This window comes from Myotis myotis, unplaced genomic scaffold (assembly GCF_014108235.1).
Source record: "Myotis myotis isolate mMyoMyo1 unplaced genomic scaffold, mMyoMyo1.p scaffold_m19_p_5, whole genome shotgun sequence".
Taxonomy (NCBI): Eukaryota; Metazoa; Chordata; class Mammalia; order Chiroptera; family Vespertilionidae; genus Myotis; species Myotis myotis.
Window position 1 is genome coordinate 15,135,779 of NW_023416357.1, and position 26,943 is coordinate 15,162,721.

General features: G+C 39.9%; 1 protein-coding gene across 1 annotated transcript in view; it reads right to left on the reverse strand.

Moving 5' to 3' along the window:
* The window catches only part of DNAH5 (dynein axonemal heavy chain 5), a 192,769-nt gene that overhangs the window by 155,748 nt on the left and 10,078 nt on the right, over positions 1-26,943 (reverse strand). The window contains exons 3-13 of the mRNA XM_036308556.1: positions 23,030-23,164; positions 19,879-19,963; positions 17,462-17,622; positions 16,062-16,283; positions 12,826-12,963; positions 11,911-12,087; positions 10,140-10,253; positions 9,314-9,421; positions 6,114-6,236; positions 5,347-5,562; positions 1,440-1,547 (exon numbers count right to left, since the gene is read on the reverse strand). Coding sequence (XP_036164449.1) covers positions 1,440-1,547; positions 5,347-5,562; positions 6,114-6,236; positions 9,314-9,421; positions 10,140-10,253; positions 11,911-12,087; positions 12,826-12,963; positions 16,062-16,283; positions 17,462-17,622; positions 19,879-19,963; positions 23,030-23,164 — 1,587 coding nt within the window. The remainder of the gene's footprint in view (positions 1-1,439; positions 1,548-5,346; positions 5,563-6,113; positions 6,237-9,313; positions 9,422-10,139; positions 10,254-11,910; positions 12,088-12,825; positions 12,964-16,061; positions 16,284-17,461; positions 17,623-19,878; positions 19,964-23,029; positions 23,165-26,943) is intronic.

Below are 26,943 nucleotides of genomic sequence, written 5' to 3' on the forward strand. Positions count from 1 at the left end.
CCAGGCCCTGGAGACACAAATAGGAATGAACATGATTCCTGCCCTCAAGGTGTTCACCATCGACCTGTATTCCACATATAAGCTAAGGAAGTACCAGATAGCAGAAAGTGCTGGGAAACAGGTGAAGACTGACGCATGCACACTGACCATAGAGCACAGAATCAGGATCTGCCACTGCCCATCAATTTCCAACAAGAAGAGATCAAGATCTGTTGTTCTTACGTCTGAATCATCCCCTAAAATTGGTCACTGCCGAAATTATTATAGGCATTACATCTTCCTAGCAACTGAAATGTGTCTTATAACATAATGGTTAAAAACTTAAATCCTGGAGCAGAGTGCCTGCGCTTAATCTCCGCACCACTGCCTATTGCTGTGACTTCGGGCAAGTCAGATAACCTCAACGAGCCTCATTTTCTCCTCTGCAAAACGAGGACACTAAGAGCACTCACCTTACAGGATAATTAAAACCTATGACGTGCTTAGAACAGTACCTGACATATAGAATTGGCCAGTCTTATTATGATTCTACCACTGAACCCACCTCTCCAATACGCCTGAGTTATTTTTTCCTTCAAGTGTACTAACTTTTTTCTTTTCTAGAAAAGAAGTAACAGATGGCCATTTTCCTTTTATGATCAGAATAATGCAAATTTTTGCTTCAGTGGGATGAAGAAAAAGTCTGGAGATTAATTATGATAGACATCTATTGGGTTGTCTCCTCACCTTACCCTCTTCGATTCTCCTCCTCTGATAGAAAATATTCCCAAAGACCACAAGGGGGTGCTGTCTCTCCTGCTTTACCACATGGATCAGGGCTAGAACTGGCCAACTCAACATTCTCCTTTGGGAATTGGAGCTGGGGCTGGACCTGTGGTATGTTCTCAGAAGCTGATGGCAGCCATACACTGTTCATACAGACTGACAGTCAAGATGGCTGGCCTGTAGTGCGGGCAGGAGGGGTGGGGGGTGGCTGAGAGAAGGAAGAGAGAAAGGGGTCCAGATGCTGAGTCAGTCCTGTTTCTAAGGCCAGCAGCCGCCTTGCCTTTGGGATCTGCCAAACATCACTGACCATTTGCTTAAATGACCTCTGGTGATAATCATGACTATAAAATAAACAAATGGAGATAAAATTCTGTATTCTAATAACCCTACCTTTCAACAGAAGATGAAAGTTAATAGCCTAAGAAGTAAGATGGAAGATATGTAGACATCTATGATTACAGATCATTATCCAAAGTTATACTTATGACCCTTTAATCTCTGAAAAAGAGCCTTCAATTATTAATCTGAAATCACAAAACACAGGCCAAGGTTGCTGCCGGTCACCTCCGTGATGAAGACGCCTTGCCCTGCTGATGGTCATGATTAACAGCATTATACAGAACAGAGAAAGAAAACAAATACGCCTGTAACAGGTATTTTATTACACAACCTACATGAAGGTCATCAGTCTGCTTGCAAAACTGTTCATAATCCTGGTCAAAATCCACCTTCCGCTGGTCTAAGAAATTATATTCCTTCTTCTTTATGGTGGCAACAATACCCTGCAATGTTATAAAAGAAATAAGCCATTTCAATATTCTAGCCTTATGTAATTAAATATACCCTTTAAATGCAGAACCTGAACAATCATTACCAAAAAGGCAACTGAAAAGCTTATTTCTTTAGTTACATTGTTTAATGCTTATTATAGCAGTATAATGTTGCCTACTGCATTCAAAGAAATCATTTGGAAAGCATTTTCATGAGGTTTTATGTCCTTTTGAAGAAAAATATAAAATAAAGACTACATCTGAAAAGTAGGAGAGGTGTTTTCTCTAAAAATGTCTTATTAGTCACATCTGAAATAATAAAAAAACAAGTCCAGAGAAGTTACTAAAATATTTTTCATTGAAGTTTGACTTCCCAGAAAATGAATAAGACTTTAACAGAACACAAACTTAGAAAGAAAACAGTTATAATGTCCACAGATGATATACTATCTTTGAAACCTCAAATGGCTTAAATAAAACGTCAAACCACAATCTACCATTTAAAGACTCTCTAGAATTAATTGGCTTTCTCTGCCCTGCAAAGCTGCAGTCTATGACTACAAGAGGACAAATGAGGCAATTCATCTCCTTGAAACACTATTATCCAAAGTTTTGTTTGCTCTGAATAATGAGCTATAAAGCTCTGTGATCATTCTTAACCAGGTCCTAAGCCATTCGCAAACTCGGGAGCCCAAACTCGCTGTTGACACAAGCATATAATTTTTATGAAGAATGTTGGGCCTCCTTCTGCAGTCTCCTCTTCAAAGTCATTTCCATTTATATATCAATTCAAATATCTTAATAGACAAAGTGTATAAACTGCATAACTCTGTGAATCAAGTTTGCTAGCTAAAACAACCTACTTCTTTCATGCTGTATAGCTACAAAATTAGCTCTATTTACTAGTAGAAATCGTATATATTATGTTACCCATCGTGTCATATGAAGAGTGTAAAAAAATCATGGAAAAGCAACATCTCTACATTTAAATGTAGTAATTAAAATGACTTGGAGCTCTTAGAAAATTCTGCTCAATGATTGGATTTAATGGTCATTTAACAGTATTAAGTAAATAAACCAACTAATTGTGACCTTTAAACCAACTAATCATATTCAATCTACTTAGAGTCCAAATTGAAAAATAAATGGATATATTATTCCCTCTTTATCTTGCAAAACTTTCAAAGTGCAGATTTTCAGTCCTTTATTTGACAGATTTTAAGTAATATTTTTTTTATTTTTAAATTGAATTTATTGGGGTGACAGTGGTTAATAAGATGGTATAGGTTTCAATTGTACATTTCTATGATACATGGTCAGTATATTGCATCATGTGCTCACCACCTAAAGTCATATCATATCATCTTCCATTATCATATACTCTTTGGCCACCTTTACTACCCCCCCCCCCAACCCCCTTCGCTCTGATAGCACTGTTATCTGTGTTTGATTTGTTTTCTTATTTGTTCATTTGCTACTTTCCATTTTATATGCCACATATGAGTGAAATCATATGTTTACTGCACACCTACTATATACCAATCAACTCTGAAGACAGAGGAATGAACAAGACAAACAAATGCCCCACCGTAGGGGAACGTACAACCTGGGTGGGAGAGAGGTGGTCAGAATCTATGGAAGTCACAAACAAATGAGCAGGGTCATTTTACACAGTGATAAATGAGGAATGTGACAGAGTGTCTGAGGTAAAACAGAAGTCAAGGTAAACAATTTAGACAGGGTCGTGAAATCAAGATCTGGAGGCTAAGGAGGAAATAACTGTATGAAAATCCAAATGCAGAATTTTCCAGAAAAAAAGCACTGCAAGCCTAAAGAGGGACTGAACTGCATCTGGAGATCATAAAATGAGGAGAAGAGGAGCAGGCGCGGGGCGTGGGGGGGGGGGGGGGGGTGTCTTGATAGCCAGGCAAGGAGCCTGAGATACATTCCCGTGGATGCCATTTTAAGCTTCTAATACTTGTACTAAAACACAAAAACCTCACTTTACGCTTTCCAGCACCATCTACATTTTATCTCACTACCCTCTGGCTCATCCATTTTAATTAGTATTTCGCTTTAGATTTCCAAAGCAATTTCTTTTCCCAGTATTTTTATCAGGTTAGAACCATCTTTATCCACTCTTAGAAATATAGTTCAACTTCTCATTCAAAGATAAACTTTAAAATATGTTCCACAGTTATTTTTTCATTAAGAATAGAGTCCAAATTGAAAAATAAATGGATATATTCCCTCTTTATCTTGAAAAACTGTCACTTTCAAAGTACAGATTTTCTATTTTGCAAATTTCACAGGATTCACCTAAAATGTTTCCTGCTACATAAGAAAGATCTTTTCTTTTTCCTCCCATAATCTGGTATACTCAGGAAATAAAAGACTACTGATGTTGGCTTAAACTCTTTAAGTACAAAAAAAAAAAAACTGGCAATAAATCATATGATCCTTTTGGCCCGGGTGGGTGGCTCAGTTGGTTGGAGCATTGCACCGTACACCAAAATGGTTGCGAGTTCAATCCCCGGTCAGGGCACAAACAGAAGGCAACTGGTGGGTGTTTCTCTCGCACACTGATATTTCTCTCCTTCTCTTTTCCTCTCTCTCATCCTTCCTCACTCTCTCTCTAAAATCAATAAAAAACATAACCTCAGATGAAGACTTTAAAAAAATTTTTTTTAATTATATGAGACTCTTTTCTTTTTTTATGTGTGTGTGTGTTTGTTGTTGCTGTTAATCCTCACCCAAGGTATTTTTTCCATTGATATTTAGAGAGAGTGGAAGGGACGGGGAGAGACAGAGAGAAACACTGATGTGAGAAAGGCTCATCGATTGGTTGCCTGCCACACACACCCCAACCAGTATCAGGGATTGAGTTTGCAACTGAGGTGCCCTGGAATGGAATCCTCAACCCTTCAGTCCCTGGGCCACACTCTAATCACTGAGACAAACTGGCTAGAGCAGCGGTTCTCAACCTGTGGGTCGCGACCCCTTTGGCGATCAAACGACCCTTTCACAGGGGTCGCCCAAGACCATCCTGCATATCAGATATTTACATTACGAGTCATAACAGTAGCAACATTACAGTTATGAAGTAGCAATGAAAATAGTTTTATGGTTGGGTCACAACATGAGGAACTGTATTTAAAGGGCCAGAAGGTTGAGAACCACTGGGCTAGGGCTATATAAGCCTTTTCAAATTCAAGTACAAACATTTTAAATTTCAACATCACTGTTCTCAAACAAAAAAAAAGATTGTCTACATCCATGATCAGTGTGCCCATTTTAAAAACTAACATTAGTCACATACATAGCCTTACAATATAAAGCAGTTAAAAGTAAAATTAACTAGGAATGGTAAAGCTACAATAAAATGTGATCCTTTTAATTTTTAACAGGTGTCCAAAATAAATTGCTTACAAACAGAGATAATCACATGACACCCAGAACTCATGAGCAAGTGCCTGACACATAGTACTGGCTTCATTAAATATTTCTTGCATGAATAAATGAAGTGATAAGTTATATTTAAACACTTTTCTTGTGCTACTAATGAAAATGCTTTTACTAATGATGATTAATTTTAGACTATTGGGAAGTCATTATCATAACCACACACCTGAAAAGAACATATTAGCACCATTATACAATCCTCAAGTAAATGTGATTTCTTTATTGTTTAAGGGCTATGAGCTTATATTTCACATTATGAACTATTTGAATCATTTTAAATAGTTATTTGCATAAAATATCAAAGTTTTTGTTATGGATAAGAGCAGCAACTTCAGTTGTAAAACAATACCTGGTATTTAGTGACCATGTCTTCCAGCCCTTCAATTTTCGAATCTTGCAGGACCGAGTATGTCTTAAAGGCTGTAAAGATGTCTAATATCTTAGCAAGACGTCGGTGGAAAGTTTCAAATTTTCCAAAAATATACATCTCGCTGAATTCAAATTGTTTTTCATTTGGATCTTGTTTAAGCTTTTGTTTTGTCTTGTGAAAGCAGAGCTGGTATTCCTTAAAATCAAAAAGCAAAATATAAGACAGGGAAAACAACAAAGATATCAACCTTATTCTCTTCAGCAAAGGTAACGGCGACATTAGGGTGGGACTGCAAGCCCTGCCAGTTTCAAGGCTTTTCATTTACTCATCCATCAGTCTGGAATATCATCTTCTCCCATCCTCCGATCTAGCGAACTCCTAGTTATCCATAATGCAACTCAGAGGAGCAGCCTTTCCACCCTGGTCCCACCGTGTGACAATAGCCTCGCTCTGTGTCTATCTCCCCATCTGTCTGTCAGAAGCTTAAGAAAACCTTAGTCATCTTAGTCATCTTTGTATCTTCAGTTTTTAGTGTGGTGCTAGGACACAGGAGGCTCCCAAAGAGGGTAAAATAAGTGCATAAATTGGGAAGGTTTATTAACATGCAACTTTCTTAATAGTGAAGAATTACTGTTCTTTTTAGCATCCAAGATTATAATAATTGCTAAATAATTTAAGATGCATCACCAAACACAACATAAAAATAATGAAACGTTACCTAAATGTATTATTAGGCTGACCATTACCTGCTTAAGTTTAATTGCAGATAATATTTTTTCCACAACAACATCCTGTGGCTGGCTCCACACAGAAGCGGTTCCATTGTTCGTAATATAAGCTTTACATGCAGATATCATCTGATTGGTCACCTGGAGTTTTCCAATAAAATGATATTATGTACATAAGACAGCCATCAGCAGTGGTTCTCAACCTTCCTAATGCTGTGACCCTTTAATACAGTTCCTCATGTTGTGGTGACCCCCAACCATAAAATTATTTTCGTTGCTACTTCATAACTGTAATTTTGCTACTGTTATTAATTGTAATGTAAATATCTGATATGCTATATGTGATTTCCGATGGTCGCAACCCATAGGTTGAGAACCGCTGGACTAGAGGGTCCTTAACTTTTGTTCCTCTCAGGACATACAATCTGTGGACTTGAGCTTTGGATTTATTTGTTTCCATAGCAACTATGATCAAGCACTAGTGCTTTTTATTCAGCTTTATTGAGGCACAACTGATAAATAAAAATTGTATATATTTAAGGTGTACAATGTGATGATTTGATATACACAGTGAAAGATTACCACAATCAAGTTAATTAACACCTCCATCATCTCACGTAGTTATCATTTTTCATGTATGTGCTGGTAGCACTTAAGGTCTGCTCTCTTTAACAAAGGATGTGAAGGATCTATACACCGAAAACCTCAAGACATTATTAGAAGAAATGGAAGAAGACACAAAGAAATGGAAAGACATTACATATTGATGGACTGGAAGAATCAACATAGTTAAAATGGCCATATTAGCCTGACCAGTTTGGCTCAGTGGATAGAGCATCGGCCTACGGACTCAAGGGTCCCAGGTTCAATTCCAGTCAAGGGCATGTACCTTGGTTGCGGGCACATCCCCAGTGGGGGGTATGCAGGAGGCAGCTGATCAATGTTTCTCTCTCGTCGATGTTTCTAACTCTCTATCCCTCTCCCTTCCTCTCTGTAAAAAAATCAATAAAATATATTTTTTAAAAAAATTGCCATATTACCCAAAGCAATATACAGATTTGATGTAATCCCCATCAAAATCCCAATGGCATTTAAAAATATATTTTTATTCATTTCCGAGAGGAAAGGAGAGGAAGAGAGAGATAGAAACATCAATGATGAGAGAGAATCATTGATTGGTTGCCACCTGCACATCATGCTTAATGAAGTAAGTTTGATGGAAAAAGTCAAGAACCATATGATTTCACTCACATGTGGACTATAAAACTAAAAGCAAAAAAAAAAAAAAAAAACCCAAAAACAAGACAAACAAAAACTCTAGACACAGATAACAGTATGGTAGTTACCAGAGGGAAAGGGGGAGAGAGGTTGTAAAGGGTTAAGGGGTCAAATATATGGTGAGAGGAAGAGATCTGACTTTGGGTGGTAAACACACAATGCAATATTGATGATGTATTATAGAACTATACACTTGAAATCTATAATTTTATTAACCAATGTTACCCCAATAAATTTAATTTTTTTAAATAAAAATTATCTGCTCTCTTAGCAAATGTCAAGTGCACAACACAGTATTGCTAACTATAGTCACCATGCTGTACATTGGACCCCCAGAACTTATTCACCTTATATAATTGAAAGTTTATACATTTTTACCATCTCCCCATTTCTGCCAACCCCCCAGTCCCTGACAACCACCACTTTCCTCTGCTTCTATTTGTTCAACATTTTTAGATTCCACACATATATTGTCTAAAACATTTGTGAAATCACAGAGTTGGAAGGACCATGGACAATCCACAATTCAAGCCCCCTAGAAATGATTCACTTTCCAACCTAAACGCTGCTAAGAGTTTTCCTGATCTCCTTGAGTAGCTTGCTCTACCACCTAACTCAGTTTCTAAGTGCCATGTGGACTGTCCACCTGATCATTTCATGCCACTGGCTCTGTAGCAGACATGTCTATAGGAGAAGGCAACAGAAAAAAAGAGTAAAGCTAATGTACGTAACTACTAGCATTTTATCCATCTGTCCAAACTTTAAAAAGACTTCATACTTTTCTCGGGGATGTTTTATAAATTAAAAGGAAAACTGGACGACTACTGTATGCATGGAATGATGTGATGGCTGGGATTTAGTGCAAATGTTGGGGGTATAAGTGAAAGAAGGCTGGCCATGTGTTAATAGTTGTTGAATCTGCGTAATATGTACGTGGAGGTTCAGTACACAATTCTCTTTCCTTTTGTACCTGCTTCAAATGTCCCATAATGAAAAGATTTGGAAATTTAGATAAATGGTGGTTTTACAATTCTATTCAACAAGGCCTGCAAATAATATGCAAGTCAATTTGTGTTGTTACTAAAGTAACAACACAAGTTGACGTTTGAGTCTTCTGCCCAAGGACTAGCCCCGTGTGACCCCCACATGCAGTTTTAAAGTGTGGTCAGGAGTTGCTGTCTTGCTACTTGGTGAGAAAGCAGAAGAATTTTCCTCTGAGCGCGCGAGGCTGATGGCCCTATTCCCAGGAAGAAGCATGACTCCTACAGCATCAGTATTCACAGCACAAGCCACGATGAAAATTCCTCTATTTTAATACAGCATTTAAAATTTTGCCTTGGCAATGAAAAAGTCATTTATTTCTCAGAGACCATTCATTGTGGGAGAAGCAACAGTGCTCAGCATAAACACTTAGGAGTTAGGACATAAGGTTTAAACATAGTTACGGTTTTTTGGCAGAATCACTATAATTGCTTTATGGATTACTGGAACATTGCAAGTGGCTTTTATTATCGAGATTACTATCCTAATAACACCAAGTAAACAACTGTGGCATCAAATAAATTCGGTACAGTAGCTTATAAATATGAAACAGGAGATAGTCCATTTCTTCTTAATTAAAATTTACCCATCAGAATAAATAATGTGCTCAATAACATAGGTAAGAAATTCCAAAAAGAATCTTTTTTCATTTTCATTACATATATAACACAATATTTATTATAACAGTTACTTTGAGAAATTATGTTTCATGATGTGGCCAGAATCAGCCTCTCACATAAACTTAATTCTAGCTCCACTGAGGGATTAAGCTTTTTTTTAAATTGTAGTATTCAGAGACATTGGGTTGTATTGATACGGTAATTTTTAATTACCAAAATAGTGACCATTGGCAAAGAAATATCAGCGACCGCACTGCGGACTTAATGCTATACACTTACCTTTACAAACAGAGACGTAATCTTCTCAGAGGTGTTATAATAATGAGAGATACTATAGATCATTTTAATTGCATTTATAAGTGTAGGAATAGCATCAATCATGGATATCTGGAAGACACCACAAAAGTCTTCTGGGAAACAAATATCAAATTCAGCAAAATTCTAATAGTCTAATCATGTCACCTAAGTCACTTTTACTTAAAAATTTAAAATATTATCTAACACTTTCCATAAATACATTTAAGGATCATTTTGTTATTTAGTCATATTCAGTTAATCACACTTTATTTCAATGAAAGAAACATTAACTTTCTTTTAATGACAAGGAGGTTGTGTCAACTAACAATCAAGTTTGTAATCAATAAAAGCAGGCACTTCCTAAAGTTAAAAGTTCAAAAAAACACCTGCTCAATGACTCTTCCCACAGTAGGGTAGCCCAGAATGTCGGCTGCAATATTTAATGGAAAATGCAATGTGCAAGAAATGTTTTTTAAATAGCACATATACATCTTTGATAGATGGAAGGATGGATGGATGGAGAGACGTAGATATATAGCTATATAGACATAGATATAGATATAGATATAGATATAGATATAGATATAGATATAGATATATAGATATAGATACAGGTATAGATATAGATATACTAGACATAGATATATAGATATGTAGACATGTGTATATATACATATCATTTTCTTAAAAAGAGATTTCTAAGACTTTTCCAACAGACTGTAATATCTACAAACCAAAACTCTACACTCAATTCAGCTGTTATAAAAGGGCCATCAGGAGACTGTGAGGGTAGAAATAATTAACTCACAGGGTCATTGCTGTACAAGGGGTCACAGCATTTTTCAAGTGTGTACAAATATTTGACATTGTCCTTTGCCTCGTTAGCTGCATCGGTGATTCGAATATCCATCTCCCGCCAAATCTAAGCACAGTACAGGAAAGCAATTTTAATGGAATTATTAATAGAGAAGCTTCCAATATAACAGCTGCTAAGAGTCACCACAGATCCCTTGGGTCCGACTTTCACTTTGTCCTGTGCATCTTAGATAAAACTGAACCCAGAGGGGTGAAGGACTTTGTCACACTGAAGAGTAATTTTAATCTTTTTACTAGGCCTTCTCTTATAAAAACCTATTAAGTAACTAGGACAGAGCATCAGGAGGGAAGCAATTATTTATTAACTGCCAACCATATACCAGGACTGTGCTATGACCTAGGAATTTCAAAATGGACATATCTAAAAGCAGGAGAAGTAAAAGGAAATGATTTAGCTCCAGCCAACATGTTCAACTGACTTCATTGAAGTCCTCCTGATATTTCTGAATTATAGCACAATGAAATGGTTGCATTCTTTGAACAATGATACAAGGTAAATCTAAAGCAGTTATTGAAACAAATTATTATTTAAATTATTTTCATAGATTGAAACATCCATGCAAATGGCTAATAAATTGTCTTTATGGCAACAATGCCAGGTGTGGTAGGCACCTCTGTGATGGTTCCCAGTGGCCACCGACTCCGGGTATTCATGGTCTTGTGTCATCCCCACCCCTTGATTGTGGGCTGAATCTAGCATTGCTTCTGACAAGTAGGGTGTGACAAAGTGATGGGATGTCATTTCTGGAATCAGATTACCGAAAGACTGTGGCTTCCATGTGGGGTGCTCTCTTGCACTCTGCACATATACCCTTTACTGGAAGCCAGCTGCCAGGTTGTGAGGGGCCCGATAAGTGGTAAAGAACTAAAGAAGCCCCCAGCCAACAGCCAGCAAGGAACTGAATCCTGCAACACCCACATGAGTGACTTGGAATCATATCTTCCCCAGTCGAGCCTGCTGATTAGCCAACACACCTACTGCAACCTCATGAGAGATCCTGAGTCAGAAGCACCCAGCTAACCTGCACCCAAATTCCTGACCCACGGACTGTGGGACACTAAACGTTTGCTTTAAGTTGCTGAGTTTGAGGGTAAACTGTAACAGAGCAATATAAAACTAATATACCAGAACTAAATATATATATATATATATAAGTTTTCATTATTACTACTCTTAGTTGGTCTGAATTCATACTGTATATATAATCATGTTATGATGTGCTATCTTAATTACATGCAATGTTCTCTAATGATACATATACATACAGGTATATCAACCAACAAATACCTTTAATTCAAAAGCTATTTCCATGGTATCAAAAATTATAGAAGGGCAATCTCCAATCTTCATTTTTTTCATGGGGGTATAATAACATGTTTCTGTCCCTGATTACTCTGTGACCTGAAATACCCTAGAACAGTGATGGCGAACCTTTTGAGCTCGGCGTGCCAGCATTTTGAAAAACCCTAACTTAACTCTGGTGCCGTGTCACATATAAAAATTTTTTGATATTTGCAACCATAGTAAAACAAAGACTTATATTTTTGGTATTTATTTTATATAATTTAAATGCCATTTAACAAAGAAAAATCAAACAAAAAAATGAGTTTGCGTGTCACCTCTGACCCACATGTCATAGGTTCACCATCACTGCCCTAGAACATGAATTTCCCACTTCATACAGCAAAAAGTGGCTGACAACCTTCAGAAGTTTCGACTTGGCAGCAGCAAGCACTGCCAACACAGCCTTCACATCTGGGCTTTTCAATTGATCCAAAAGGTAATTAAACTTGGACAGTCTCTTTTTCCAGTGCTCCAACTCCGCTCGGGGCCCAAGGTCATCAGCTTCCTTCCGCAGCTGATTGTTTTCCGCGAGGACCTGTGAATGCACAGGACAAACGTGAACCACTGAGCAAGGCAGGAGGTATGAATGCTACAGATAAGCAAAAAAATAAGGAAATGAGTGTGCTATCTGAACGTGCTCCAGGCTGATTCATTTGCATGTTTTGAATGATAGCCTTTTACTAACTTGACACGTATCCATTTTTACAACCTCCACAAAAACTTAGTTTACTTCTTCTAACAACTGAAAACTACTCACTTAAGGAGTTATAAGCTTTTAGAGGACCTGACCTCAGCACATTTCCTTCGTTATACTCACTTACTATGTATAACCTCAAAGCAATATAACCTTAGAAAGTCCCCACGCCTATGTTGGTTAATTTCAATTGTGTTTACTTTTTGATGCACTGTCCACCTTCACTTAGGACTTTTCAGAAAATATTTTTTAAGGTTAAGTCTCAAATCTCTCTTTGGAGGACACACTAAATGAGATAACTCTGATTTCTACAGATGTTCTCATCAAAGTAAATTATGCCTTGAGGGGAAAAATAGTAAAGTGCTGTCTTCTAGTTCTGTAAGCATACAGAGTCATTAACTTTCATCTCTTAGAATTCTTACTATCTCTTCCTAACTAATGACTCTAAATTAACACCAGGGGAACCTCTCACCTTTTCAGGCACTCATGGTAAAATCCTTAGGAAAACGGGAATAGCAAATGATAAACCTTCTTCAATTGGCCAGTTCAGTAGCATGACAACTGATATTTGGAAATTACCTGTTCTGTTTGTTTGATCCATACTTTCATACAACCTTCTATTTTTCCCAAAGTCTCGGGGTTATTAGCTAGAGTCACATAGTCTATCGGTTCCTTCAGGGTTTTCAGTTCAAATATGTCACACTTTTGAAGGTTCACCTAATTAAAATGAAAATTAGATAATAAGGTGGTGCTTTTTAAACACACACACACACACACACACACACACACACACGTTGACCCCTTGGCTCCTCCAGTCTAAACCAGCCCTGCTCTCTGAAGAAATACCCTGAAACAGTGAGGCATCCAATGCCCAATTCTCACACACACTGAGCACACCACTTGAGAAGATGGGTCTGAGGTCAAATTCTGGGTAAAAAAGAAAGACTGAACTAGAGGGGAAGATAACATCACAGAATTTGGGAATAGGGAACTTGAAAATTAATGTTAACTCATGAAACCAAAGAAAGTAGGGAAGCTTCAAGAAAATTGACTGGGAGGAGAAACCAAGATGGCGGCATAGGTAAACACTGGAAATTGCTGCCTCACACAATCACTTCAAAAATACAACTAAAAGACAAAACGGACACCATCCAGAACCACAGGAAGGCTGGCTGAGTGAAAATTCTACAACTAGAAGGAAAGAAAAAAGCACACTGAGACTCAGAGGAGGTGCGGAAGTAAAGTGCAGAGGTACGGAGGTGCACGTGGAAAGGGCTGGCAACTGAGGCCACTCTATCAACACAGGGAAGCAGCCAAAATATGGAGACAAAGAAAGAGGTCACATATGACATAAATGGAGGAAAGCAAACTACTGGATATTGAGTTCAAAACCACGGTTATAAGGTCACAAGAATCAAGTCAAAGATTTGAAATATGAAGAAGCAAAAAACACCCAACTGGAAAAACAAAAAGAATCCAAAAATATGAAGATAGTGTAAGGAGCTTCTGGGACAACTTCAAGCGTACCAACATCCGAATTATGGGGGTGCCAGAAGAAGAGAGAGAGCAAGATATTGAAAACCTATTTGGCCCTAGCCGGTTTGGCTCGGTGGATAGAGCGTCGGCCTGCGGACTGAAAGGTCCCAGGTTCGATTCCAGTCAAGGGCATGTACCTAGGTTTCCGGCACATCCCCAGTAGGAGATGTGTAGGAGGCAGCTGATCGATGTTTCTCTCTCATCGATGTTTCTAACTCTCTATCTCTCTCCCTTCTTCTCTGTAAAAAATCAATAAAATATATTTTAAAAAAATAAAATATATTTAAAAAAAAAAAAAGAAAAGAAAACCTATTTGAAGAAATAATGACAGAAACCTTCCCCTACCTGGTGAAAGAAATAGACTTACAAGTCTAGGAAACGCAGAGAACCCCAAACAAAAGGAATCCAAAGAGGACCACACCAAGACACATCATAATTAAAATGCCAAGAGCAAAAGACAAAGAGAGAATCTTAAAATCAACAAGAGAAAGAAACTCAGTTACCTACAAGAGAGTACCCATAAGACTGTCAGCTGATTTCTCAACAGAAACTTTGCAGGCCAGAAGGGAGTGGCAAGAAATATTCAAAGTGATGAATAGCAAGAACCTACAACCTAGATTACTTTATCCAGCAAAGCTATCATTCAGAATTGAAGGTCAGATAAAGTGCTTCACAGATAAGAAAAAGCTAAAGGAGTTCATCACCACCAAACCAGTATTATATGAAATGCTGAAAGGTATCCTTTAAGAAGAGAAAGAAGAATAAAAAGGTAAAGATACAAATTATGAACAACAAATACACATCTATCAACAAGTGAATCTAAAAATCAAGTGAATAAATAATCTGATGAACAGAATAAACTGGTGAATATAATAGAAATCAGGGGCATAGAAACAGAGTGGACTGACTATTCTCGGTGGGGGAGGGGTGTGGGGGGTGCGGGAAGAGACTGGACAAAAATCGTATACCTATGGATGAAGACAGTGGGGGGGGGGGTAAGGGCAGAGGGTGGGGTGGGAACTGGGTGGAGGGGAGCTATGGGGGGGAAAAAGAGGAACAACTGTAATAATCTGAACAATAAAGATTTAATTTAAAAAAGAAGAAAGAATATTGACTGGTAGAGAGGAGTAATTTCTAATTTATCACATTTGTTTTTGCAAACTAACCAGAGGGACATGTTCTCTTGTCCTGACTCAATAACATCTTTATAGTTAGCAAGTTCACTGACAACACAAAGACTTGTTTTAGGAGGAGGAAGGAGGAAGGGGGGAATAAAGGATATGTTGGATTTTGACTTGACAATGAAACCTAGTGTGTTTTTAAACACACATCATACAAAACGGATCTCAATATTTACTGAAGACTTTTTCCCTTGAGAGGAGTGAGTGCTATATTGTCAATGGTATCATGGGCTCCATTCTTCTACCTCCCACTCATGCCGGGTGTGGGCCGTCATCTACCCCAGAAATCACTAACAAAGGCTTTACAGATGGAACAAATTTTATAGAAGCTAAAGCTCACATTTGCCACACTTTTAATTAAAGGCACTTTGGTCACTGGCTGAACCAAAGGGCCTGACCCACTCTCTCCTCTCCAGACGTGTTAATTCCTCTCTCCTCCCTCCTCTCCAGGATTTCCTTCATTCCTACCCACCACCACCACCCCCCCCCAGACACACACACACACACACACACACACACACACACACACTGGGTCCTAGTTCCTTCCTTCTGGGATGCAGAGCAATGCCACAGCATTTCATACTCTGCAGCCACACATCTGCTATGACTGAGTCTTCCATCATAGTCACCATTTCTATGGAACCTCTGATGCATTAATCACTCTGAACTAAGGAATTTAAATCTAGTCACCACCATATCATGAGGGAGCAATAAAAATGCCCATGAGCCCTAGCTGGTTTGGCTCAGCAGATTCAGCCTGCTAACCAAAGGGTCCCAGGTTCGATTCCGGTCAGGGACACATACCTTGGTTGCAAGCTCCTCCCTGACGTGGGCCCTGGTCAGGACTCGCAGAAGGCAACCAATCAATGTGTTTCACATTGATGTTTCTCTGTCTTTCCCTCTCTTCCACTCTCCCTAAAATTCAATGAAAAAATATCCTCATGTGAGGATTAACCAAAAAAAAAATGCCCATGAAATTTTTTAAAGGTTTGCAAGATAGTGGGATTAAGACTACTTAAGGGAAGTATTACACACTTCTATGTTGATTTGTTCACCCCTGACCATTTTTGAAGGAGTAACTTCTTTGTGCTTGCTTACCTTCTCCTTCAAACTCTCCTGCGCACCCGAAAGGACGCTCACAAAGCCTTCCAGAGAGCTCAGGAACTCCTGCCGAATGGCGGGTGCTTCTTGAAGCCCCTCGAGCTCACCCCAGCCCTGGCCCATGGCCCTGAGCGCGGGAATGAAGATGTCCGACAGCAAACGCCGCATGCTATTGAGCAGGCCCCCATCTGCAGCATCCAACATGTTAAAGCTCACCTCCTGGAAAGCAAATGGGACCCTTTACTGTAAAAAGGACCTTCAACCGCAACATAGCTACAAAGTCTTCTGTGAATGTTGTCCATTAACCAACCATCCTATGGAAGTGAGTAAAGACCTCCCGAGAAAAGCAAAGGCTAGTAATTCGGAGCTTGCTGTAGTAAGGGAGTCCGCCACCATCACCTTCCTTCAGCACAGCCTCATAGGCAGGCAGGGGAGTGGGAGAGCCTTCTCGTGGGGTGTCCTGAATGGGGGGTGCTGGCGTGGGGAAGCTGGGGGAGGGCTAAGTAGAAGCAGGGCATCCTATGTGGTTGGTGGGAGAGCACGCTTGGCTTTCCCTGGTTGGCCCCCGAGAAGGCCATTGGAAGTATGGACAAAAGTTCAGTAGACTGGCACCCAAGTATAAAATCCTGGCCATTCTGAGCAACTGGGACAGCAGTTACTGTTTAGCTTGCTAGTTGGCTTTCCTGAGAGTCTGACTAGCAGGCTGGCTACCTGGGGGTTTGTTTTTTGTTTTGTTTTTGTTGTTTGTAGACAGGAGGTTGCTTTCCTGGGCAGGTTGCTGCAGGTTGGAGGTCAAAGTTTTATTGTTACAGATGGTCTGGCCATTGTCTGTTTTTCTATTCAGTATCTCCATCCAATAAATTGTTATTTCTCATACTCCGGTTAAGACATAAGCTTTATACTATTCTGAACTGCAATCATAACAATAAAAATGAAACAAATAGAGCAGAAGAAGTTTACCAGTTTATCTACACCAAGCAGATAATGTACCTATTAAGGGCAGGGGAGACATGTACCGATGAACTTTATTCTGCACAGAAAAGAATAAAGTTATATATGTTCACTTTAAAAAGTCTGATTTTAAATGTATGGAATGTCTTATAAAATAAATTATATATGAGGAATTCTTTTTAAAAGGAAAGACACACACACACACACACACACACACACACACACACAATGTAACATCAGTTTTTGTTAATAAAATGAGTATTTAGTCCTCTTCCCTAACAGATTTAAAGCAAATGTCCTCTTAATTGCTTGCTTTAAGTGCTTTTAAAAATACTTCTTTGAAAGGAGTTTTAGATATTTAGTGAATATTTAATAAACAATGGCTGCCTCCCGCAGAACGTAAGTGGTTTTTGGTAAGGGGGTGGAGGGCTGCCCTTGCCCCTTACCCGGTGGATGTTTTCGGGGGTGATGGCTCTGGAAGGGTCGGGCCTGATGAAGAACACGCATACTCCAGTCAGAGCAACATCTTTTCCCTCCGTCACGAACACTTTAGGTTTTTCAGTCTTTGCAGAAATAGGATTTACCCCTCCTGAAGAGCTTGGTTGTCCTACAAATGCACAAGAATGTTCGGTGCACAACTGCTATTGCAGTGGTCGCCGGATAGAGCTTCCTTGTTAAAATATGTCATGTTGGCTCATCCATGGGCCCTAGAGGGTCCAACTCCTGGACAATCTCTAGCCTGAACCCTAAAGAAATATAAAAGGACCTGCTCAATCATAGTTTCATTTCAAAATCGTTGCTCCAGGAAAAAGCAGGAAGGAGAGGAGCAGGAATAAGAAAGATTGGTGCAGAGAAGATCCTTGCTGAAGCTCTAAAGGTCATCTCGGTCACAGCGGGCCTTCCCAGGGGCAGTGAGAGCAGGTAAGGGAGGGGACAGCATCAATTGGCATATGCTGCGTGTCAGGGACTCTGATTGGAACACTGTCTACATTGTTAAACCTCTCTAGAACCTGAAGGCAGGTGCAGAGCCAAGATAAAAAGTCAGCTCTAACTCCAACAATTCAGACCTCCACCTCCTCCTGCTGCCCCTCCTCTGTCATGGTTGGCTCTTCACTACAATGCTAGAGTCAGGATTGTGTAGAGGCAGGAGAGCATCGCAGCGAATGGTGTGACCTCTAGAGTCTGACTCCCAGGGCTTCAATCTCAGGCTGCCCTGCTTAGTCATGTGACCTTGGGCAAAATTACTTAATCTTTCTGTGCCTCGGTTTTATCATCTGAAAAATGGGAATAATAATTCTAACACCCAGCATTGGAATTGTTGTCAGGATTAAATAAGTGAAAACCTGTAAAGCCCTTAGAAAGGTATATCAAAAGACTAGCTCACTAAGCATTATCATTATTATTATCTGAAAATTCATTTTTGGTCATGCAAGCATGCAGTTCATGAGTGGATCATGTAAGTACACAGAGTATGCTCTGAGCGCTTCCACTGTGTTCTTATCTGCCCCAGAAAGTGTTAGATCTCCAAATGAACTGGTAGCTCAAACAAGACTATTGGGGCAGGAGCAAGATCATTAGTGCTAACAGAAGGGGTTGAGGAGGAGAGTGGGCTGGAAGTTGGATCCTGAGACCCTGGGATTAGACCTCCAAGGGGGAATCTTCTCGGGGGGGCTCTTTCTTCCCTGTGGTGCTGGCTAGAGACCTGGACTGGGGTGCTGACAATGAACCGCTCCAAGAAAGGCAACCAGAAGCTACCTCCCTCATTCAAAACTGTGTCCCACTTCTGACTAATATCATCTGGGTCTCATGAGGAAGTTGTTAAACTAGAGCTTCATCAAGACACCAAGGTATCAGAAGCAAAGAGAGTTTTAAGGTAAAAAAAAAAAAAAAAATCATGCAGGAACTCCCAAGTGTCTTAGAACGAATTAAACATCTCACCCACATCAGAATCCAAAAATCTCAAGAGAGTGAGGGCTACTTCACCCAGTGCATAGTTCATGAATGAACTCAGCACTGCATGGGCTTTGCAACCTGGGATAGAATTCAAAGCTTCTGTGTTATTTTGACTTTTCCCTCAAAATATAAAATACTTTCTGAGCACAAAACATCAATAGATAATTTTGAGGAAATGCTGATCATTTAGATTACACATGCACAATTTGCTCAGCTTTTAAACAAAAAAAGCATAGTCACATTATATACCAACAGCAATAACTATTTTCCCTTTCTTCAAAAAGGTAATAAAAGGATGCATATGAAAAGTTAATATAATCATAATATATCTGTTTATGTCACTAGCTTGGCTTTAGAATTATATGAATCCACATAAAAGTAAAATGGGATTTGCCAGTTGACTCCACAAAAGATTTACAAATTTTTCTTAAGTGAAACTGACTAAACTTATCATTCCATATTACTCCTTTGAATCATAGTCAGTGGAAAATAAACATAATGTGACATATAACGGGAAAACTCACGTTAGGGTGTTGGCAACAATTCCTACGTTAAAAGGAAATAGTGCCTATATAGAGAAGAAACAGATGCCCATTAGAAGTTATAGAATATGATTGCTTGAAATGAACTAGCATGTAAGGAAAGGAAGTCTCAAAACGTAAGCTACTTTATTGTACCTTAATTACCAGTACAGCCTGACAAAGTAAACAAAACGTCCCAAATAAAGATAGAACAACCAGGCTAGGTACCCATCATACCTGTCTCCTTTCCTTAAGGTAAAAATAGAACCTGAGTCTCATCCCCCACACCGCACTGCTACCTGCTCAGGTCTCACAGTGGCCTTCTGCTTCGTGCCACCCTCAGTTACATCTAACACATTTCTGGGTTGTGTCCCATCGAATTTGGATACCTGTTTCTGCTACCTCCACATCCTGATAGTAAAACATGAGGTGACGAAGACCTCCAACAGCAAAAAGCCGATCAATTCTTTCAATCTGGGGAAAAGAAAAGGCAAGGTAACAACTTTGTTCTTGATTAGAAACCGCATTTAAATCAGCATTTACTGTCATCTTTCTCATTCGGATACAACTGCATTTGATACAAGCCACATAGAAATGCCGCACATAGAAAGATTCAACTCAAAGAAGTAATTCAATTAACCATAAAAATACTTGTCACATATACAGATTTGAAGAGATTGTCTCTTTATTTTTTTAAAATATGTTTTTATTCATTTTTTTGAGAAAGAGGAAGGGAGAGGGAGGGGAAGATAGAAACATCAATGAGAGAGAAACATTGATCTGCTGCCTCCTGCACGTCCCCCACTGGGGATCAAGCCCGCAACCCTGGGCATGTGCCCTGACCAGGAATCAAACCCATGACCTCTTGCTTCATGGGTCAAAGCTCAAGCACTGAACCATATAGGCTGGGCTGTCTCTCCATTTTGATCATTTCCTAAAGTGTTGAGCTGTTGAAGGCAAATATAAACATAGATGACTGTTTTATTTGCAATCAATTGCAGATCAGAAAACAAACCTTTCGAAACCCAGATAATTGTTAATATTAAATTGCAGTAATCACTATAATCACTGAAAAAATGCCATGAGAACACACATGACATGGAACAGTCCAGCCCATAGCAACCTGGAACCTGGTCCCATCCACCCCACCGTGAGGATCACTGTACACCTGCTACCAAAGGATGGGGTTCTTTTAAATTGTCAGTAGCATAGTTTTGAATTCAAATGGGAAGAAATGATAAAATCTGCACTCCCTTTAGGATGGCTACTATCAAAAGAATAGAAAATAATAAATGTTGGCAAGGATGTGGAGAAACTGGAACCCTTGTGCACTGTTGGCAAGGATGTAAAATGTCATTATGGAAAACAGTATGGCATTTCATCAAAATATTAAAAATAGAATTACTATATTAGCCAAAAATTCCACTTCTGGGTATACATGCCAAAGAATGGAAGCAGGATCTTACAGATGTATCTGTACAATCATGTTCACAGCAGCATTATTCACAGTAGCCAAAAAATGGAAGCAATTCAACTGTTCATTGAAGAATGAATGAATAAACAAAATGTAGTACATGCACTTTAAAATAATTAAGACGGTACATTTTATTTATGTGTATTTTACCACAACTTATAATAAAAAAAAAAATTTAAAGGATAAAATCTAGCCTAAAAATTTAAATGTGAAAATAAGGCCCCTTCAGTTTCTACCATGCTATGGATAAAACCACTGGGTGTGAGGAAAAGCGAGTGGCCCTGTTTCCTTGGTACATTTCCTTCCCTGGGATGGATGCACTGCATGAGATTAACTCCAAGAATGCGATCAGAGATACTTCCATCACAGCCATCCTGAAACGCCTGTCCTTCTAGCCTTGCTTGCAAGCCTGAGCCAGGAGGCTGTCTTAAAACTTCCAGGTTTTAATATTCCTGAGTTTTGAGTATGACAGAGCAATTTAACTGGGGTTTCCCACAGTCCAGAACTTTGACTCATTTACCCCACCTGCGTCATCCCAAATCCAGAGGTCTGAATTGGGAAGTAGGGTAGGGTTAAGCCAGTGGTTCTCAACCTTCCTAATGCCACGACCCTTTAATACAGTTCCTCATGTTGTGGTGACCCCCAATTTGATTGTTACAAATTGAACATAATTAAAGCATAGTGATTAATCACAACAACAATATGTAATTATATATGTGTTTTCCAATGGTCTTAGGCGACCCCGTGAAAGGGTCGTTCCACCCCCAAAGGGGTCGCGACCCACAGGTTGAGAACCGCTGGCTTAAGCACTTCACCTCTGGAGCTCTCTCTCCAAGACTGAATCAGCAATGTGGCGCTGTTTCCTTCCATGCCTCTATTTTATAAATAATATTATCTATATCCTGGTATTAAGAAGATTAAATGGGATAACAGATGAAGATCACTGAGAAAAGAGACTGGCACAGGGTAAATATCCAATAAAGGTTAGCTGTGATGAGAAGAACCAAGAGGAGAGAAGGGGCATTCTCTCAACCCCTGACTGATTCATCCTATGCTCAAACCATTTCAGAGTCATCCATGCTTAATTGTCCCACTGGCTCCTATTAACTCCACTGGAGTGGCACGGCAGGAAGGCGCAAAGCTTGTGGACTGCTGGAGCGACAGCCAACCGATCACACGCCTCCCAACTTAGCATTTAGGTTGGTAGTTTGGAATCAGCCACGTGGGAGTATTTACACAACAGAAATCTGCAAACATTCACACTCTCTCCACGCTCATGCCCCAAGCTGACTGTTAAACATTTATAAGCCTACCACTGGAAAGCATTGTCAACAGTGTTGTGACACCTGTTCGACAAAAAGGGCTCTCTCTCTCTCTCTCTCTCTCTCTCTCTCTCTCTCTCTCTCTCTCTCTCTCTCTCTCTCTCTCTCTCTCTCTCTCTCTCTCTCTCTCTCTCTCTCCTAAATAAGTTAAAAAAAGAAGAAGGAGAAGAAAAACAGCCTCCAGGAACCATCACAGGGTTCCTGATATGCCTTTCTCACTGCCCAGGAAATTATATCCTCCAGTATTTTCGCCTTTCCCATCCAAGGTCAAATCACATCCTAGGCGTTGGAGTAGAATCATGGCAGAAAATGGGAAGTCAAGCTCAAGAACAAAAGAAACCAGATTCAGCTGCCAAACCAAAGTTGAAGCCAGGAAATGATGGCACAATCCAACCTCCCAGGTTAGAACGAAATAAATAATTTCTTTAAAATCAGCCTTTGAGCAGAGATCCTATTCTCCAAAATCAGGTTCCAACATGGTGCCTGAGCCCAGCCTCAGTAGATTCAGAGAGATGCAGACAGAGCTGTCAGCATCGTGGAATTTAAATGGCAATTATACGTACCCGATTCAACATAAAGACCTGAAAAGCCCTAAACCCATGCTGCCAGCATCTGTCTGGAATCGGAATGGAGTCCTATCCATGATCAAACAGGCACCCTCCTTCCTCTGCTGCCATAGGACAGTGTCAGCGGACCCTCCCTGTCCCCCATCATCAAGCCAGTGAGAACTCAAATGCATCCTACCTGACTCCCCTCAAGAATGGCATCCTCCACCTCGGCTTTGTTCAAGTCCACGCAGGAAGCTACAATCCCAAATAGGTAGTCATGCCTACCATCCAAACGCGCCCGCTTGGCTTCCTTCTCTTCCTTCAGTCTTTGCTATAAGGAAGAAACAAAAATGTTATATGGCAACTGCTGTTCTCAAATGGATTCATTTTGCAATAATTTCATACTATTGTTGCTTTTTCAAGTCTTGAGTATTCAAATAATGGGCAGCTTAATGGTACCAGTTTTATGTACTACCTTCTATTTTTAGAAGTCATGTTATTTCTATTATGAAAATAACATTGTTTTGAAATTGCATAATGTAGATAAGCCAAGAGAAATAAAAATCATCTGCCATCCAGAAATGACTACTGTTAACATTTTCTTCTAAATCTTTACAGACCTATTTCTATGCATATATAAGCATTCATCACACACACACACAAAAAAAAAAATAGAGATCTGCATTTTTTTAGACATTCTCTAAGTCATTAAGGAAATATTATTCTGCACTATCTTCTATGCTTATTGTCTACAGATTCGTATCTGTTCTTAATTTTTGAATACTCTGATTACTTTCAAGCTGATTGTTAATTACAATAAGGCATGTTCAATATAACCAATGTTAGCAGGTTGAAGCATATCTTTCCATATGCACTTTGCTCATAAAACATATGCAAATGTATGCACACCTCTCTATTATACTATAACATTTTTCATGCATCTTTCCCTTAATAATATATCACAGACTTCTTTCTAGTTTAATACAGACTATTCCCACCTGTAGAATAGATGCGAAAAGTTCAACAATACAGATAGATGTACCACAATTCATTCAATCATTTCCATTGGTGGGAATTTGGCTTCCAATTCGTTTCTTGAATTAAGTACATTACCTTTCATGCCTTGAGTGCAGATATAATTTTCTAAGAAAGAAACGGAGACTAAAAAGATACGAAGGTGAAGAACCTTGGGGAATACTGATATGGCAGGGGCAAGGAGGGAAAGAAAAAATGGAGAAGGCTAAGGATGAGTGGGAAGAGATAGAAAGGACACCAGGAGGCAGCACCACCAATCACCCATTGAGAGTGGTTAGTCCTGCTAAAGCTACAGAAGAATGGTTGAGTTGATTGGTTGATCCCAAGTAATTGTGTTTACAAGATGGCTACAGCATCTCACATCCGCTTTGCAACGTGAACATCCAAGAGGTGGCTTCTGTTTACCCTCCTGTTGAATTTGGCTTGCCCTGTGACCCGTTTTCACCAAGAGAATGTGGGGAGAAGTGAGATGGTAAAACTTCTTAGGCTAAGACCTTAAGAGACCTTCAGCTCTGCCTTTGCACTTGGAATGCTCTTGGAACCCAGCCTTCATGCTATGAGAAGTCCAAGCTGCATGGGGAACCCCCCAGGCATCTGGTCAACAGCTCCAGGCGACCTCCCAGCTGGCATCCAGCAGCAACTTTCAAGCTGTCTTAGACATTCCAACCTGATCATGCCTGAAGAAAGAGGACTGTAACCCAACCAATGGCATGTGACTCAGAAGTACAGCCTAGCTGAGCCCAGTTACCCACAGAACCAAGAGAAAGAACAGATAGTTGTTGAGCTTTAAGCTGTTGAGTTCTGGTATGGCATATGCAGTCGTAGATAACAGTAATCCTTGTTAGAATAAGTTTAGTGGTTGGATGTAGACTTGAGAAAAGGATGATTGGGGAAAGAAAATAATAAAGCTACTGAATATAAACTGTTCTTTCTAGAAGCTCAACTATAAAGGAAAGGGGTTTTCTGAGTCAAGGAAGAACTATTTTAAGATACACACACACAAAAAAACCTTTAGAAAAAATAAAAATGTTAGGGATTTCATTTTTCTGAGATTGAAAGGACTCCTTGAGAGAAGAAATTGGGGGTGGGTAAGGTTTAAAAAAAAAAAAAACTAAACAATATGTCTATTTCTTGCCATTTCTCTAAAAAGAAACAAACACAAGTCCTGACACAAAGTAGACATTCCACAAACTTCAAATAGAAGAAAATTTAAATCTCTTTTCAAATGTGGCAAAAAAACAAGAAGATGTCCTGTTGTTTTGACTGTTTTCTACCTTCCCATCGGCGAGGAATAAAGTGCCCTTCTCACCGGGATCTCTCGGAGTTTGTACTAAGTGTCTTCAGCAGCTTAAGAACACGGTGGGCAACCAGGGCAGCCGGGAACTGAGCAACAAAACAACAATATGGCAAACGCTGGGCAGGCAAAAGGAAACTTAGGAAGTGGAGAGCCAGGAAAATCGGGATGTAAATCAACTGAAGGCTTCCAAAGGCTACAGAGCCTTAAATGAGATTCTGCCATGGCAACACACTACTCTTTTTTATCAAATTCCAAAGGAAAAAATATATATATTCTGGTGGAGGAGAGACTGGTCCTTAAAACAGAACATTAATTAGTCTATTTTTACTTAAATATCACAGAGAAAAAAAGACTTCCAAAGCAGTTTTATGGGTACACAACAAATTACCAATGTGTTTTAGAGGAAATGTTTTCAGAGCTATATTAGAAAGAATGTTAAGCACTGAGCATGCTCTCATATACACGATTGTCTGTCTCCTGATGACAGGTCAGATAAAGTAACCCCAGTGCCGGGTACATGACCGACCAGTGCTGATCAGTCTCACCTTCCATTGCTTTGTACTAAGGTATCCTGGCACCATGAGGGACTTTTTTTTCCTACCACAAAAAGTCAGCAATGTTGAACAAATATTTAGTGGTCAGATCAGTGCATTGTCCGTCCATCAGCTTAAACCTGCAGCTTCCTGGTTGCTAGGGAACAGCAGCAATAGCAGTCAGATGACCTGCTGTCTGGAAGTGGCTTGTGCTGCTGGCCTTGGAAAGGGCTGGGACTCTTGGAGGGTGAGGGCAGAGTGGGATTCAGAAGGCGGGAGGCAAAACTATAGATTTTTTTTAGAATCACATTCAAATTGCTTTGTGTTGCATGAGCAAGCACCAACTTATGGGGGTGGGGAAGATGGCCAGAAACCTACTAGATGGCCAAAGACATCTGCAACATAGTATAAAAACACTAGAGGCCCGGTGCACAAATTCATGCACCAGTGGGGTCCCTCGGCCTGGCCTGCGGGATCAGGCTGAAACCGGCTCTTCGACGTCCCCCAAGGGGCCTCAGATTGCAAGAGGGTGCAGGTCAGGCCAAGGGACAAACCGGTGCACCACCAGGGCTGGGGAGAGACATGGGAGGTTGGCCAGCTGGGGAGTAACTATGGAAGGGCTCCAGGGCGTGTCCGGCCCGTCTTGCTCAGTCCTGATCGGCCAGACCCCAGCAGCAAGCTCACCTACCAGTCGGAGCGTCTACCCCCTGGTGGTCAGTGCACATCATAGCAACTGGTCGACTGGTCAACTGTCTGTCTCCTGATGGTCAGTGCTCATCATAGCAAGCGGTGAGCAACCTTAGCATATCATTAGCATATTATGCATTAATTGGTTGAATGGCCAACTGGTCAACTGGACACTTAGCATATTAGGTTTTTATTATATAGGATTTCTCCATTTTGGTGACAAGGATGTTACTACCATCTCAGAATGAAAGCATGATTAATGTGCTTTCTCACAAGAGACAGGTGCTGCTTTCAGGGCAGGGCAATTTCCTGTAGACAGACAAGCCCTGGTGTTGGGGCAGGGCTGAGGGTCCCAGTCTCTGCTCGGCCACTGATTGCAAGACCTTGCACCTCTCCTTTAACCTCTCCGGGCTTCTGTTTCCACAACTCCAAAATCAAAGTGTTAGCTAGGTGACACCTAAGTTCCATTCCTTCTCTAACCTTTGGGCTATGTCTCATTGGTTTGTTTGAAAGTTAACATAGCCCTAGCTGGTTTGTCTCAGTGGATAGAGCATTAGC